Source organism: Onychomys torridus, chromosome X, assembly GCF_903995425.1.
Source record: "Onychomys torridus chromosome X, mOncTor1.1, whole genome shotgun sequence".
NCBI lineage: Eukaryota > Metazoa > Chordata > Mammalia > Rodentia > Cricetidae > Onychomys > Onychomys torridus.
Genome location: NC_050466.1, coordinates 59,619,004 through 59,637,467, shown reverse-complemented (window position 1 = coordinate 59,637,467; position 18,464 = coordinate 59,619,004). Strand labels below are relative to the sequence as shown.

Here is an 18,464-nt window from a genome sequence, read left to right as displayed (position 1 = left end):
AATGGAATACCATTGTCCTGGCAATTCTCTGCTGAAATAACAAAATCATTAAGTAAATGTCAAGAAACAAATAAGCAAGGGAGACATTTGAGCTCACTGGTAGGAAAAAATGTGTGGTATGAGTAAAAGTAAGAAAATCACTGGTTAAAAGCACTGGCATCTAGAGGACCCAGATTTGATTCACATCACCCATATGGTGGCTCACAACCATCTGTGGCTGTGATTCGAGATGATCAAACTCCCTCTTTTGGCCTCCATTGGTACTACAAACATATGGTGCACATACACACACATAAAATTAAAATTATAAAATTTAAAATACTATTTTTGTATCTGTGTTAAGATATAAGATGGAAGTATAAACTTCAATTATCTTTCAATTGAGCCAAAATCTCGAAAGTCCCCAACTAAGTATCATTAGAAAGTAAGATTGTCTTAATTCTAGTAAGACCACAGTCTCATTGAGTGGTGACTGATAACAGTGGAGGTTAATGTGAAGGAAGAAGGTACTAAATTCTATCTGAGCACCATTTATAATAAGTTGTACTCTATGTAGCATGGAACACATTACTCAATACTATGATTCAATACATTGTTCAATATTATTATTTTATATCACTGTGCATGATGACATGAAGTACCATTGTTTTGGTATGGAGGAGAAATTCTATCATTCAGATGGAGTTATAGACCATATATAAGTGCCCTGCAACATAATGAGGTACCCCAGGGCAGTTCAGCATGCATGGAAGCTTGGGAAGAATACCAACTCACAGGCTGCACTCAGACCTGCTTCATCAAAATTTCTCAGGTGGTTCCTAGGAATCTGTGTTTTAATCAACTCTTCATTTGGCTCTTAAACATATTTAACTTTTAGATCATTTATATATTGTATTAGTTGCTTTTTTGTTCTGTAATAAAAGACTATGACCAAGGCAACTTAGAGAAAAAGGCTTTATTTTGGCTTACAGTTCTAGAGGGTTAGAGTTCATAATGACAGGACAGAGGCAGCTTGCAGGATGGTAGACGGAGCAGGATGCTGAGAGGTCACACCCTTGATGTTTTTTAAAAAATGTGTATAGGTGTTTTGCCTGCACTTATGTTGGTGCACCACATGTGTAGCTGGTACCCATGAAGACCAGAAGAGGGCATCAGATACCCTAGGACTAGAGTTACAGATGGTTGTAAGCCACCATGTACATGCTGGGAATTGAACCCAGGTCCTCTGGAAGAGCAGCCAGTGCTCTAACCACTAAGCCATCTCTTTAGCTTTTGAAAGCTCACATCTTGAACTGCAAGCAAGAAGCAGAGAGAGTAAACTACAAGTAAAGGCTTCCCCCATTGACATAATTCCTCCATCAAGGCCACACCTCCTAAACTTCCCCCCAACAATGCCACACACTGGGGACCAAGTATTCAAATGCCTGAGGCATTTCTCATATAAGGCAAATGCACACACATTTCTGTTCTTGAAAGGATATTTAATTACTACACTATGCCAATAGAAAAAAGTGAGTTCTCAACAAATAATTTTTTCAATTCTTCTCCATCTTTACACAACACTACACACCAGTCATAAATTGCAATCTCAAAATGAATTTCTACCATAGGCCTAGAAGTAGTACATTAAAAGCAGCACAAACAAAATTAACAATTTGACCTAAATTTCAAAGAAATGTCTGGTTTCCTACCTTTTTTTTTTGCAGATAACATAACAGATAAACAACACATAAAACATTATAAAGAACTAGCTAAATTACATTGTGCCTTTCTACTTCACTTAAAAAGAATGAGTGTTGGTCAATGCTTATACTCATTCCCATCAATATTCCAAATTTGCTCTTCATGGCTTATCTTGTTCCCGAAGTGGTTCGATGGCAGATAGGAGTTGCTGAAATGTGGGGCGCTTTTCTGGAAGCTAAATAAAAGAAAACCCCAATGTGTTAGATGATGAAAGTCATAATTCAAAAAAAAACAGTATAAGGGCTGGGGGTGTGACTCAGTTGCTAAAGTGCTTGCTGAGAAAGCAGGACACCATGGCTTCAGTTCTCAGCATCACATTACCTAGGTGTGGAGGCACGCATCTGTAATCGGAGGATTTGGGAGGAAGAGGCAAGGGGATCAAATGTTTGAAGTCTTCCTCAGCTACACACAGCAAGTCGGGCCACATGAGACCTCGACTCAAAAATTCAAATGGCAAACAAGAATCTAGGGCTGAGAGATGAATCAGTGGGTAAAAACTCGTGCCCTACAAGTTCCAATCTTCAGAACCCACATGAAAGCCAAGTATGTGACATGAGTCTTTGTGATCTCAACCTTCCAATGGCAAAACGGGAGGTGGAGACAGGAGAATGCCTGGAAACTCAGAGGTACTAGCTGGGCATACACAACAGCGAACAAGAGATTTTGGATTAAGCAAGATAGACACTAAGGGTTGACACCAGACGCAAACTCACCGTGGCACCAGTATACCTACATTCACAAATACAAACACAGTGCACGCACACATACACACACATGAACAATATATAAAACATGTATACTTCAGTCCTGATGTGAGTGACATTCTATTTCCTTTGATAGAGGGTCTCACTGAGTAGCCTTATCTGGCCTGGAACTTGTTATGTAGACTACGCTGACCTCAAACTCATAGAGATTTGCTCTGCCTCTGCCTCTGCCTCTTAATTGCTAGGATTCAAGGCATGTGTACCACACTCACTGAGAGTGACTTTTGGAATGTAGAAACACCATAGACCTTTCTACTGAGCTTTGGAATAAGGCAAGGGTACTTTCTATACTCAGTATTCATTTTTTAATTCAAAAAATGTTTTAATTCATTTTACATACCAGCCACAGATTCCCCTCTCATCCCTTCTCCTGTTTCCCCCCAGCCTCCCCCGACCCATCCCCCATCCCCTCCTCCAGAAAGGTAAGGCCTTCCATGGGGAGTCAGCAAAGCCTGGTACATTCAGTTGAAGCAGGACCAAGCCCCTCTTCCCTGCATCAAGGTTTCACGAACTGGCTTTCTGGAGCCCATTACCTATATACTCATTACTCTTAAGATCATATTGAAATTACCAATCAATGCACCCAGAAAACAAAACTAACCCCAAGAATTAGAAAGGGAAAACTATCTTTATTTGCACAGGACATGATTATATGCTGATTCAATCCAAGAGGACCAACAATAGACTTCCCTGAACAATAAAGGATTTTGCTAGGTGGGCAGGGTAAAAAAACTAACAAATGAAATCAAATAGCCAATACTAACCAGTCAGAAAATATGACGGAAGGGAAAACATCATTTATAATAGAATCATAAAAAAAGACACACATGTAGATTGGAACATATATTAAGAAAAATCTCCTTTGTGCTACAGGAGGACATGTTAGTGTCGTGGAGATGTAGAATGTTTCCAGTTAAAAAGGAAATGCAATCTTCAAGATGTGAATGGGCTTCTTTTAAGCTAGATGAATTTATTTCACACATTTTGAATTTGCAAAATGGCAACAAAGCTATAAAGAACAAGAAACCATAGTCTACATAATGTTAAAATATCACATAGTACTTTATGTGTACAATAGCATATAATTAAAATAGTGTGGTGCTGGCATAGAAAGACCAGACCACAAAAGAGGAAGTCTCTAAATAAATCAATAGTATTCTGCATGGAAATGTAGAATAATATTCCACTCACTCACTGCCATTAAGGTGGCCACTTATCTCTTTTTTGGGGGGCAGGGTTTCAAGACAGGGTTTCTCGGTGTAGCTTTGTCCTGGATCTCTCTCTGTAAACCAGGCTGACCTCGAACTCACAGAGATCTGCCTGCCTCTGCCTCTCAAGTGCTGGGATTAAAGGTGTGCACCACCACCACCACCACCACCACCACCACCACCACCACCACCTAGCTAGGTAGCTCCTAATCTCTTGATGGTCTTTTGGTAAACAATGCTTCCAACAACTGGATAAACATTATAACAACTGTATGTTTGGACTATAGTCCATACTATACATAAGAAACACAACAAAATAAAAATAAATATTTTTTAAGTTTCATTTTTTGTACTGCTCAAAATTTTCAATGGCTTCACAATACATATAAAAATCGAATCTCTCCTCCTCTTCCTCCTTTTCCTCCTCCTCTTCCTCTTCTTCAGGGTACAGAACATCAACCAGACTTAATCTTCCAAGTTTATTTTCAGTTGTTCCAACAACAGCTCTAGCTGAGAACAGCATGCCTGCTGCCTGCTGCCACATCTTTGCTCAAGGTGTTCTCATTTGGACACGCTTTGGCACCATCTCTCTACTCACAAAGCAAGGGAATTTTGACAATTCCTGATTTGGTTCAGATCTCAGTGCATTCAGGAAGCTGCTCTCCATCCTCTGAGCTCCACGCTTCTTTCTTTCTTTCTTTCTTTCTTTCTTTCTTTCTTTCTTTCTTTCTTTCTTTCTTTCTTTCTTTCGAACTGAGGATCGAACCCAGGGCCTTGTGCTTGCTAGGCAAGCACTCTACCACTGAGCTAAATCCCCAATCCATTATCTTTCTTTCTATCTTTTTAATTTGGGTGCATAATCATCAATGTCTTGATGTTTTCAGTGTGTGTATGTGTGAGGAGATTTGGGGTTCAGTGAAGGAAGTGGTGGAACTTCAGCCTTCACAGCTCCAATTAGTTGTTTAAACAGCAAAGACATCCGACCTGGAATTCCTCCATTTTAGGCCCACCTCTGCTTCATGTTATTGGGTGTTCTGGGGACTGGAAGGTGGGGTGGGGTGAAGATGAAGAAGAGGAAGAAGGAGAAGAAGAGGAAAAGGAAAAGGAAGGAGGAGGAGGAAGAGGACAAGAAGAAGAAGAAGAAGAAGAAGAAGAAGAAGAAGAAGAAGAAGAAGAAGAAGAAGAAGAAGAAGAAGAAGAAATCTTTCATGTGATCTCTATATGTGATTAGATGTTTCTGTCATGAATTTTTGAGTTGAGGAGAGATTTTATAGTTTTGTTAAGAATGAGGCCTCAACCCTACACAAAGACCTATAGGCAACTGAGTAAAGCAGTTGGGAGCAGGAGATGTGGCCTTCCCCAGGGAAGAGTGCACCAATTGCTTGTCCAGTGCCAAATGATCAGCTCTTAAAGCATGCATACAAGTAACATTCAGCTGGGCGGTGGTAGCGCACACCTTTAATCCCAGCACTCGGGAGGCAGAGGCAAATGGATCTCTGTGAGTTCGAGGCCAGCCTGGGCTACCAAGTGAGTCCTAGGAAAGGCGCAAAGCTACACAGGGAAACCCTGTCTCGTAAAACCAAAAAAAAAAAAAACAAAACAAAACCCAACAACAAAAACAAGTAACATTCATGATTGAACAGGTTATATTTAGGACTATATAAGTATATACATAAATGCATGTAATAGCAATAAATGAAAGAAGAGGCCATGAATTTGAAGGAGAGCGGTGGCGGGGGTAAGTGGGTGGTGGCAGTATATGGGATGATTTGGATGGAGGAAAGGCAAGGGAGAATGTAATTATATTATAATCTCAAAAACTTAAAAAAAAAAGATAGCTGAGCAGTGGTGGTGTATAACCTTTAATCCCAGCACTCTGGGAGGGGAGGCAGGCAGATTTCTGAGTTCGAGGACAGCCTGGTCTACAGAGAGTGAGTTCCAGGACAGTCCAGGGCTACACAGAGAAATTATGTCTAGAAAAACCAAAGCAAACCAACCGATCAAACAAACAAATGTTTGTTTGTTTGTTTGTTTTAAAAAAAAGAGTGAGGACACCGGCACCAGCCAGCCTGCCTCTTTAATAACTATACCACTTGAGGTAAGTCCCTGAACCTCCCTGGGCTCCTGCTGCCTCACTTGTCAGTTTTAGTGCTGCTATCATTATCTACGGTATAGGGTATCTTCTGATGAGGTGATATTTATAAAGTTCTTACAACAATGGCCTAAGTTCTTCAGCAAATTATCAAGATTTGCCTTGTTTTGTTTTTACATTACAAGCAAACATGATCCAGGACCATTTCCAGCTTCTTTGTAGCAGGTACTTTCCCTCATCCCCAAAGAACACCGCCCCCCATTCCAGCCTGCTTAGGGGGCATACTTGCCTCATGCCAGCAGCTGTACATGATCTGGTAGATGGTGTCTGATGCCAGCTGGGGCCGGTAGAGTCTGTGGCCCTGGGAGACCTTCACAACCACCTCGGAGTTATCATATAAGTCATAGGGCTGCTTCCCCAGACTAAACACCTCCCACATCAGGATCCCTGTAGTGCATCCGGGGGCAGCCCCAGCAGACAGAAGAGAAAGAGAACCAGCGTCAGAAGGCCCAAAGCTTGTGAAAGGGACTTCACATCATAGGACCAGAAGGCCATGAGCCAGAGCAAGGGATTTCTGGAAAACAGGCCTAGTAAAAGGGGGAGGGCATGAAAGGTGGGCTTTTTACAGTTTAGGTGTTCCTGTATTTCTTCAGATTCCCCCCACCCTACCCTGTGCTTGTTAGAAAACCAGAGAATGGCAAAAGCAGAGGGAGGCGCTGGGGGCCAAAGTTCTTGGGATGCTTTGGAAAGGCACTTGGGGTCTCATGCAGCCTCACCCTGACAACAAACTGGGTGGTAAGCCACTACCCAACACTGCTTCTGCAGTTGTGCACAAGTTCATTGAATAGTTACATTACTTTTTGGTAGAATGTAAAGATAAAACAATGAATGCTTATTCACAGTCTGTTGGTCTGTCATGAGTCAGGTACCATTTGGGAATCTGATAAAAGCCACAGGCTATTACTGTCTTGGGAACATGAACCCGTGGCTCATCTGTCCATTTTCAGAATGTTCATAGTCCCCAGTCCATGGAAGACATTGCTCACTTTAGGATAAGACACCGAGTCTTTGTGATCATCTTTATGATGATCAAGAATGACATTTGGGGTCATTCGGATGTGGCCTTTGAAAGCTGAGTTCTCCAACTTGCAGGCCAGGTCAATTCTCTTAACACCTCCTGGCCTCAGCTCTCCTACCAAACAGCACCTTCTGGAGTTGCCATGAGGATTAAGTAGGATACAACACAGAGTGCTTTTGAAAGAGTACCAGGGTATTGAAAATGCTACCTGAATGGTGCCATTCTCTCCAAAGACAAAGATGCTAAACCAGTGCTTCTCAACCTTCCTAGTGCTGTGACAGTTTAATATAGTTCCTCATGTTGCAGTGACCTCCAACCATAAAATCATTTTCTTTGATATTTCATAATTGTAATTTTGCTACTGTTATGAACCATAATGTAATGTCTGATATGCAGGATATCTGATATGAGAACCCTGTGAAAGGATCATTCGACCCAAAGGATGCTGTGGGATGGTCTTTCTGTATACTGCGAATATATGTTGTTCCCATTGGTTAATAAATAAACCGATTTGGCCTGTGGCAAAGCAGCTTAGAGGCAGTTGGGAAATCAAAGAGAGATAGGAAGGAGAAAGTCAGAGTCCAGGGAGAAGCTGGGAGCCACCGCCAGGAGAAGCAAGATGTAAAAGTACTAGTAAGCCACAAAGCCATGTGGCAATGCATAGATTAATAAAAATGGGTTAATTTAAGACATAAGAGCTATCTAGCAAGAAGCCTGCCATAGGCCATGCAACTGGTAATTAATATTAAGCCTATGAATGACTATTTTATAAGCGCTGTGGGACCTTGGGGCTGGGTGAGATGGGAGAAACAAGGGGTCATGACCCACATGTTGAGAACCACTGCTTTAAACACTGTTCCAGGTTCAAAACCCTGGACAACCCACATATACAGAAAGAAGACAATTGTTCTCAAACCCCAAACTTTGACTTGTAGGCTACAGATTTTATGTAAAATATAATAAAGCAGTCTTCCATGTTGTGGTGTCTCTTCCTTTAAAACATGTTCTAAACCAGTTCTACAAAAGAGCAAGACTCCCTCATAACTCTCTCTTGGCAAGGCTGCTCATATTCCAAGGCTGGTAGCATTGTATAAAGTACTTGGGGAGGGAGGGTCTTCTCTGAGAGGGGCTTTCATAGGTCCCAATTCATTCTGAATATCTACAGCAGGAGTAAAATATTTAAGAAAATATTTAGTGTCTGACAACAGCCAGAAAACAACTGCAGCTTGGTTGTTTTATGAGGTGGATAATCAGGTTGAATAATGCTGCCTTTGGTCAAAAACAAGCTGTAACTATTGAATGAGGGTACTGCAGTGAGACAGTCTTTCTGCATGCTGTGGATATGTGTTGTCACCATTGGATAATAAAGAAGCTGCTTTGGCCTATGGCAAGACAGATTATAGCTAGGTGGGAAATCCAAGCAAAGATACAGGGAGAAGAAGGGTGGCATCAGGGAAATGCCAGCCTGCCACCCAAGGAGCAACATGTCAATAGACCATTAACACCACACCCATGTGTCAATATGTAGATTGATTAGAAATGGGTTAATTTAAGGTGAAAGAGCTAGCTAGCAAGAGCCTGAGTCATAGACCAAACAGTTTGTAATTGATACAAGCCTCTGTGTATTTACTGGAGACTGAGTGGCTGTGGGGAACAGGAAAACTTCCAACTACAGGGTACAGATTTCAAGAATAATATTTAGCAGGCATATCAGTTGATACATATATTTGAAACTAGTTTGACAACAAGGGCCAAACATCACAAAAACACTATCTGAGTGACTTTGCCTTTTTATATGCCCGTTTAATTATCTTTATACTTTCCAAAAGGGAGTGTTTACTTTTAATATTTATTTAGGACAGAAAAATAAACTGCTGACTAAAATTTCCTTCTCTCAAGTTGCCTTGAATGTATTAAGTGGTAAATCAAATTGCACTTATGGACTAAGACAAGCATGAAATATTTCTTGGTCATGTTTAATATATTATGTCACTTGGTGATAATTTGACTGAGTTATCCTATACCTATCAGAGAGTTATTGAAAACAGTCATGATTCTATCAACATATTTTTAAAAACCCCAAGCTCTGACAATTGACAGAATCACAACTTAAGAATTTTTTTACTGTTTCACAATCACCTCTACTGAATTTGGCTTTTCCTCTTTTGGTTTTGTTTATTTGTCTGTTTTTGCAGTGCTGGGGATCAAACCCAGGGTCTTGAACACTCTAGGCAAATGCTTTGCCTCTGAGCTATACTGCCAAATCAACTAGTCAATCTTTTGTTGTTGTTCTGAGATAGATCTTGTTAAGTTCCTCAACTTGGCAATGATCCTCTTGCCTCAGTACCTGAGGTCTAGGATTATAGGTGTGTCTTTTCATGCAGCCTGAGACAGTAAATTTCAATCTAAACATTTTAAGAAAATAGTGGTTATCAAACTTCTATAAAAAATGAAATGGTAAATATATTAGACTGTGAATCAAATGGTATCTGTGCCAATTACCCTTTTATAGAAGAAAATCAGCCATAGACAACATGGAAATGAATGGGCATGCCTATGGCCAATAAAACTTTATTTACAGAAACAGGGTGTTGTGCTATATTTTGTTTGTGTTCTGACAAATAGTTTGCTTGGAGTCAGAAGGCAGAGCTAGCCACTAGTTAACTAACCATAGAGGTTAGGATGACTGTAGAAAGAGGGACAGGAAGTGGTCAGAGGAATGGAAGAGGTAGGAAGTCACTAATGGCTGCTCCCCTGCTTCTTTCAGGTTTTTACCTGATATCCTGGTTTTTATTGATAATATTAATTAGATTAACACTTCAACAGGGCACCTAGTTTGGTCCAGGACTGTTGTCTCCAAAATCCTGATCTAAAATGCTAATTTGAGCAAGGGGAGGAAGTGATTTGAAACAAGGTAAGTGTTTGCTGTAGTTTAGAGGCTTAGCTCCCAGTTTGGTGCCTTTGGGAGGTGTGGAAAATTTAAGAGGCCTTATAGCCATGTGGAGAGAGCCCTGAAGGGGAGAGTGAGACTGCAGCATCTCCTCTTCATCTCTCCTCTTCCTCTTGGTCACAAGGGGAGCAGCTTTTCTCCTGCCACATCCTCTACTCTGTCCTTATCCACCTTACCACATACACTGAGGCAATGTGTCAGACTGCAGACTGCAACCTTCAACACCATGAGCCAAAATAAATTATTTCTTTTTCTATCTTGATTTTGCCAGGTATTATTTATAATAATGGAAAGAGAACTTACACAAAGCCAAAGACAGCAAACAGTTAAGTCTGCTGTTTATATTAGGGATGCCCAAAGACTCTGCCCATTCTAAAGAGACCCATTAGAACAGTTACCATAGTGACACTCATGCCCATAAACAGTGGTTTATATTTAAGTCCTCCAACCGTTGGGGTTTAAAATAAACCAAGATTTAAATTTTAATGATTCCTTCACAAAACTCTGAAAGGCTAGAAGTGGTACACACCTGTAATCCTAGATTTTGAGAGGCTAAGGAGGTAAGAGGATCATGAGTTTGAGCCTAGCCTGGGTCACATAGCAAAACCCTGTTTCAAAACAAAATAAAACAAAACCTGAAAGTTTCACTGGAAAGGCCCCTAAGTCTTTTGGTTCTCTGGGAAGATGCTAATGTGATGTAAATTATGGAAGTGTATAAGACTTCCTAACACTGACCCCAAGGAAGGAAATTGTCTTCTTCAACCACTCACTTGTCTCACACCGTGTGTGTAATTTTGTAAAGACTCTGGGTTCATTTTCAAATGGATGTTGCTGTTCTTGTGGTTTCCTGTTGTGGAAGCCAGCTTTTGAAACGGGACTGGGTGCTGTGTGGTTACTTCCTTACCGAACGCCCATACGTCTGACTTGCTGCTGTACTTGAAGTAGTGAAACACCTCTGGGGAAGACCACTTGACGGGAAACTTGGTTCCTACTGAACTGACATACTGGTCATCAAGAACGTATCTGTAGGGAAAACACCAACCCAGATATTAAGACAGATGATGTTACAAACTGGGATGACCTCTAGTGGCCATTGTGGCCTCCATGGCCCACCATTAGCCAGGTTGATGAAGGACATATAGCATCCATTGTCAGCTGAACACTTCAGGTTTCTAGCTAATTTGTCTCTTATTTTCTCTATCTCTCTCTGTTCCTGAGACAAGTTCTCATGAACTCCTGGTCTTCTGCCTCTGCCTCCCAAAAGCTAGGATTGTAGGTATATGCCACTATATCTTGTCTGTGATTTCTTTTCAGTGTGATATGTTAGCTTTTAGTGATTTGTAGGCAATTAGGAAATGTAACTTGGAACATAGTAGAATTCAGGTGCAAAATGTTTGGTAACTATCAAAACCCTTAAAAATGTGAAAATACAATCATTCAGAGTTCTACCACAATGATGCCTGGTAATTATATCATTCAAAATACATTTTTTCCTTGTACTTTTTGATTGTGTATTTTCTCTATTTATAAGTTGAACAGAACTGGGTTTTTGTTGTTTTGAGATTTGCTTTTTTTTTCTTCAGTATCAAGTTGAAAGGATGTCCTCAAATGGGTACATTTTCTCCTCCAGCATAATCTTTGGTGACTGAACAGCATTCACTCTTATGGAGTAATAAATTTATTGAATTGTACAAACTGTTCTTAATTAACTATTATAAATAATGATGAAACTATCTGATAGGAAAAAAAACAAAAATAGAAATTCAAAGATGTCTACTAAGCCTATGCTATATTATGATTATAAATTGGAAATAACCTCAATGTACTCATGTTGAAGAATATTTCAATTCTGTTTTATGTAGAAATACTATGTAAAAATACATAGAATACTATGCAACCACTAAAAATGATATAGTTCTATATTTCACCAAATAAAAATCTGTGCATGGGGTGGGTGGTGGTGGCACATGCCTTTAATCCCAGTATTCACGAGGCAGAGGCAAATGGATCTCTGATTTCAAGGCTAGCCTGGTCTACAGAGTGAGTTCCAGGACAGGTAGGGCTACAAAGAGAAACCCTATCTTGAAAAAACAGAAAAAAATCTGTTCACAGTATATAGTTATGTGCAAAAGCATGTATGTCTAATGTAATTCTGTTTTAAGGGGGAAAACAGTATGTATGTCTGATATAATTCTGTTTCAAGTGGAACATGGGAATGTTTGGCTATACTTAAAAATAAGGCCTGAGTTGGAGAGATGGCTCAGCAGTTAAGAGTATGTACTTCCAGAGGACTTGAGTTTGATTCCCAACATCCATATCAGGTGGTTCACACTCCCATGTAACTCCAACTCCAGAAGGATCCCACTCCTCTGGCCTCTGTGGGCACCTGCATTCATGTTCACATACTTACATAGACATACATATACATAATTTGATAATATCTTCTACAATCATTACTTACTTATTGTGTAATTAATACTAGGGAATATTACTTATCTGCCAACAGAGTTACTATAAAATAAAACCAAAATGGCTCACCTAGAGAACTTAGTATAGTCAAAATTCATGTGTGTGTGTGTGTGTGTGTGTGTGTGTGTGTGTGTGTGTGTGTGTGTATTCATGCAATTGTCCAAGGAGGGCAGATGAGGGTGTTGGATCTCCTGGAGCTGGAGTTACAAGCAGTTGTGAGCCATCTGACATGGATGCTGGGAATCAAACTCCAGTCCTCTGAAAAAGCAACAAGTGTCCTTAACTCCTGAGCCATCTCTCCAGATTCTCCAACATATTTTGAAATAGAGTATCCATTGAATCTGGAGCTCGCTGATTGGTTAGACTGGCTGGCCCTTCTGCCCCTGCCCTGCAGTTGTTGGGGTTATGTGCACACTATAGGGCCTGGATTTGATGTGTATGCTGGGAATCCAAGATCAAACTCACGCTTGTGCAGCAAGCACTCTACCAATTGAGTTGGCCACCCAGCTTGAAATCAGATTCTTGACTACAACTAATGGGAATGCTACAACCCAAAATGGGGCTATACCCCACAACATATTAGGGGTCATTGGTGCTAGAGTTGGAAACATCAGAAAGAAAAGTTGTTGGTGATATTACTGGCTTACCTTGTCATTCCAAAGTCTGAGACTTTCACAGAGAGGTCACTGTCCACCAAACAGTTCCGAGCAGCCTTGGGAAGGAAAGCAAAATCTTCAAGTAGTAAAAGCAACCAAGGGTCTCCCGATATCAGACTCCAATATTTTCTTCTCCTCGACTTCATTTTCAGCAAAATCCAACACAGCCTATCACAACCCCAATTACTCTGAATTGTTTTTTTTTAATTTCTTGTAAATTTCAAAATGAAAATGTTCTTGTATAAGCCTCCCAAGCATCTGTATGGGAGACCATTTTCAGGTTTCCTAGTGGCTTTACCCAGCAGGTCTGCATAGATAATGAGGACCACGGGCCTGAGTGCAGGTGTCTGAAATGGTCTGCACTTGGCTGTGCTGGGGGGAGATCTTTTGCTCCACCCCTTGGCATCTCTATAAATATCCTAGGGCGGAGACATTCTGGGCCCGTTGGAATAGGTTCCATGCCCTGTCGAGGCTATCCTGTTTTTTCTATCTTTATCTCCTCCCCCTATTCCTTCTAACTAATATTTCCTGCTGATCCTACTCAAGAGCACTCTGTGCAAATACAGGGTTGGTGGGTAGCCCCTCTATACATCCAAACTTATTGAAAACGTACTTGAACACAGAATCTCAGTTTAACAAGGAGAGAGCCAAAATGCCTTCCACTAGATCCTGTGCATTCTTCAGATGCTCAGAAGTTGTACACACTACACACAGGAATTATGGGACGCATTGGCCTGGTGTGTAGAGTACACTTGCTATTCAGCACAAGCAAATCCCTGAAGCTAAAGGCCAGTGAATACCAACCAATCCCAACACATACTTTACTTTCCATCTAGTGTGTGTGTGTGTGTGTGTGTGTGTGTGTGTGTGTGTGTGTGTTCAGTTTTGTATCAAGTCACTGCTTTGGCAGTAAGCTCTTTTCAGAGTAAAGGTCAACTTCAGTTTAATGGTCTTGAGAAACACTAAAGTGGCCCGAGTCTTTCCATCTGTTCTTCACACCACACACAGATAGCTATGGAGGGAAGGTCCTCATGACTCATTTTACTCTGACACCCTCTTTGTTGGACCTCTCAGCACCCTATCCCTGGAGGAGGGCACTGTGGGCTCTGTCCTCTCATTTCATCGACCTTCCGACGACTTGTCTTACCAAATCCCGATGTATGAACTGGTGGCTCTCCAAGAAGGCCATGCCTTCACAGACATCGTAGCACATTTCTAAGAGCTGAGAGGTTTCTAGTCCTTTCCCATGACTCTTCAGGTAATTAAGCAAGCAACCGTTGGTTATATACTCAGTTACTATGTAGATGGGGTATTTCTTCGAACATACTCCGTAGAATTTAACCAACTTGGGATGGCTGAGTTTCCTGAAAAAGAATCGATTTGAAAAGTTCATTTTCCAGATGGCCTGAGCAAGGATGAACAGATTCTCACTCCTTCTACCTGAACAAAAAAAGAGACCTGGGAGCTTAAGATCCTGTTTGGGGACTAGGATGCCTCAGATCTGATACTGGCAGCCCCCAGCAGTGCTCTCGGTGTGGACCTGCTGTGTTTACTCTTTCTCCCGAGAACCAGGATAGCGCCATGTGTAGAAGAAGTATTATAATTTGATGGGTGTATAGAACATAAAAATGGTTGCTGTCTGGGGAAGTGAGACTGCACATAATCTCTCTTTTTTAAATTGTCTTTTGTTCTCTCTTCCTTTTTTTGATTTTTAAAAATGATCCTGTGTGTATGTATGCATGTGCACTTGCATATATGTTTGTGTGTGGAGGCCAGAGGACAAGCTCAGGTTTCACCTTCAGAAAGGCCACCAATCTCCTTTGAGATGGGGTTTTCCACTGGCCTGAAGCTTTTCAAGCAGCATCGGCTGACTGGCCAATAAGCCCCAAGGTGCTCCTGTTTCCACCTCACCAGTGCTTGGATCAGTTTTACAAGTAAGTTATAGTACTCCTTAATAACCAAAATGAACTTTAATATTTACCAGGGGACACTAGCTGTACCATGTACCCAAGAAATTTTTTTTAAGAAATTTGTGTTCTATGAAAGGGGGACATCAAGGGGCTTTTTTTAGTTCTATGTAATAGTTTTGTTACCAAGGACAGAACTAGCCACATAATTTTCAGGTTCTGGGAAAAATGAGAATAGGGGAAAATAATTGTTTACAACTTAATTTGATCTACATGTGATAGCTCATGCCTATATTTCCCTGTAGTTAGGGGGTGAGTTGGGGCCTTGCTATGATTTTAAGGCTAAGTTGGGCTATGCAGTAACTTTCAGGCTACCCTGAGCTACAAAATGAAAATGTGTCTCAAAACCACAAACCAAATAGAAAGGTATTATTCTGCAACAGGGAAAGCAGAGTATAGAAGCAAGTACTAGAGGACCTCACTAATACGGGTGATATGTCCACGAAGACAGCCCTGCTCAAAGGTGTGTATTTATGCAGCATCTCTACTTTTGAACAATGCTTCAGTCATGGTGGAAGTGATTGTTGTAACTTTCCTGTCTCCTTTGATCTTCATAAGGAAACAGGCACTGGAGTATTTGCCTAGAAAGATGTCTCAGTGACCTGTTGAATGGTTCTTTCAATGGATGTGGATATGTAAGCCAAAGAAGCGCTTTCTGCCTCAAGCAGCTTTTGGTTATGGCCTTTATCACAGCAACAGAAGTAGGTTGGGATCTGCAAATTTCAACTGTGTTGTGTGGTGGAGAAGAGAGGTCAACCTTGGCTGTCACACCTCAGGACCGTCTGCCTTGTTTTTGACACAAGGTCTCTCATTGAGACCTTAGAGTCCTCAATTAGACAAGGCTGGCTGGACAGTGAACTCCAGAGATCCACCTGCCTCCTCCTCCCCAGGCTAGGATTACGAGCTTGTATCACTGTGCACAGCTCTTTCACATGGGCTCAAAGGACTGAACTCATGCTGCAAAGCCAGCACTTTACTGACTGACCCATCTGACCAAGACCTTGATAGAACACTGATCTTCCCTGATTGGTTTTCTAAGAGTGACCAGCCATGCTGTTTTACCTGGGTTAAAAGCATTTCTAAAGATGAAGGACTTGCCCACTTTAGGACTCCTGAACCATACTGGAGCTGTTTCTTCAAGGGGGAGCCATCCTACTCCTAACTAACACCATTGGCTAATACATAGTTGTTTGTGGGAGATGTGAAGGGAATTTAGATATACTGAGTGCTGTATCTACATGTAACTACAAAGGCCCTTTGTAGCACAGATAATGTTGTGAACAGGAGACAGATCACGGGTAGAGAATTCAAAGGCACAGAGGCCAGAGGCTGCTTTCTCAATAGAATCAGAAATATTCTGACTTCAAACATGGCTTTTCAAGGTGTTGTGCAGGCCTACTTGTCAAATTAGGAGCACAATATTGATTGTGTTTAACGGCTTGTTAGGCCAAATTATCACTCTTAAATATTTATATTTACAACATAGGTCAGGCTTTACAGATGTTAAGAACAGGGACTGCTAATGTTGATGTTCCTCTAGGGAGATTTAACATTGTCATTCCTGAGGAGAGACTTACATCATGGTCTGGGCCTCCTGAAAGAATTCATCTTCTGACATGGCACCCTCCTTAATCATCTTTACAGCCACGTCGTACTGCCCTTTCCACTTGCCCAGCTGGACCACTCCAAACTGGCCACTGCCCAGCTCCTTCAACAAGGTAATCTCTTCTCGTTTCAGCTCCCAAATTCCTAAGGAGGCAAGGCAGACACTTTAGAAGTTGTGTCAACAACTCCCAAAGTGACCTCTTCTGCAATGAGCTTTGGTATTCACAAAACTAAGACCAATAAGACATCATTTGAAGTTAATAACTTAAAAAATCCTTTGTGAATTGATACCATGACCACATCACAGGAAATGATGTTCTCAAAGCAGCTGCAGTTCTTGACAAAAATAGTCAAAATGAAATATTTTGTGCCAACTGGGGTTGTCTTGGAGAGAGCCAATGTAAAAAATTTACTTAATGCTCTTTGGTTGGTAAACCATTGTTAGATTTTTCATATAAAATAAATGAAACTGTGATTAAGGTGGATGTTATTACCCAAAAGATACTGAGCTGAGAACTGGCTCCAAATAGGAGCAGGCGTAGAATCCAGGAAAAAGGAAGGATAGGTAAGAGATGCTGGAGGTGAATGGTAATGTCTGGTAAGAATAAACGCTTGATAGATGTTTTGCTAAAGCTGGGGAGATTGCAGAGTTGGATGTGGGGACAGATGGTTTACAAAACTAAATGAAAGAAATAAGCTAGACTAAACTTCTTCCTGGTGCAGTCTGTGCAGGGACTTCCTTCTTGTCATCCGTCAGGTGTCAGTTCGGTTTGGTTCACATGTGTTTGAACCCCAAATGATGGGAAACGGAGTTTAAGAGCCCAAGGGTGTGTCCATACCACTTCCTAGAGCCACAGACACTGGGACCTTGTTGGCCTTGGTTGACACTGGGTGGCGGAGCCGTGTGATCATGCCTGCAATGGAATCAGCAGCATAATGTCACATTAGCATTGTACCATGTTACATAGAATCACTTCACACTCTCCCAATAAGCTGAAAATGTGGGGCTTGGGGTGTTGTGATGCAGAATGAGAATCAATGCTGAGTATTTTCATCAAGTACTCGCATTCAGTGGCTTGACTCGACAAATTCACTTAATGCAAAACAAAATCTAAAAGACTCAGTTCCTTTGTGTGAAATTCCATAGGGATTAATTGCTAGATGGAATATTTTACATAAAATTTTTTATCTTTCACATTTAACTGTCTTTTTCCAGTTCTACATTTACATATGTGTATAAATAGCACAGAAATCTGACAAAACTCAAATAGTAAACATATTTATATACAAAACAAGCAATCTTAAAATTAAATCTATTTCTAAATTATGTTAAATGCTCAAGCCATTTTCATCAACATATAGCTATGGTAAAGTTGGGTTAAAACCATCATGCTTATAGTGTCTTGAAGAAAATCACCCTAAAGAGTAAATAATTATTGCTTTAAGCATAGGATGTTTCCTGATCGGAACTACCACACATATTTTCCCGTCCTTCCTATTTAGGTATTCATTTTTTTTTTTTAAGGAGTGTTCACCAAATGTTTTCAATACCATAATTATGATTATTATGATTATTTTAAATGTATTTTGCATCTTATGATTTCTCTTAGAAATGTAATGTCTTTGTGATGAAATATTTTAATTAAAAATAAATAAATTAGAAATAAGCACCTTTTTGAAATATGTATACGTTCAACTACTGCTGTAATAACAATTTCTAATTTTTAAATGTTCATAGTCTTTGTCTTAGAAACTAGGAATAGCATCATTCAAGCAAATGTACAGAGCTATGTGTGCAGTGCTATGCAATAAAATATCTATTAAAATGTAAAAATATCACACATAATCCACTGCTAATCACCAGAGGGCTACTGCAAAATGTAATAGAATTCTATGTAGCTGTTAAAGACATCAAGGTAAGACATGAATATT

The 18,464-nt window shown here is 40.5% G+C and overlaps 1 protein-coding gene across 1 annotated transcript in view; it reads right to left on the bottom strand.

Moving 5' to 3' along the window:
• Nucleotides 1–1,462: 1,462 nt before the first annotated feature.
• Nucleotides 1,463–18,464, bottom strand: part of Bmx (BMX non-receptor tyrosine kinase) — a 55,196-nt gene continuing 38,194 nt past the window's right edge. Inside the window, exons 14-20 of the mRNA XM_036174984.1 lie at nucleotides 17,372–17,446; nucleotides 16,505–16,676; nucleotides 14,108–14,324; nucleotides 12,952–13,016; nucleotides 10,740–10,858; nucleotides 6,097–6,254; nucleotides 1,463–1,918 (exon numbers count right to left, since the gene is read on the bottom strand). Of these exons, the coding sequence (XP_036030877.1) occupies nucleotides 1,844–1,918; nucleotides 6,097–6,254; nucleotides 10,740–10,858; nucleotides 12,952–13,016; nucleotides 14,108–14,324; nucleotides 16,505–16,676; nucleotides 17,372–17,446 (881 nt within the window). The 3' untranslated portion in view covers nucleotides 1,463–1,843. The remainder of the gene's footprint in view (nucleotides 1,919–6,096; nucleotides 6,255–10,739; nucleotides 10,859–12,951; nucleotides 13,017–14,107; nucleotides 14,325–16,504; nucleotides 16,677–17,371; nucleotides 17,447–18,464) is intronic.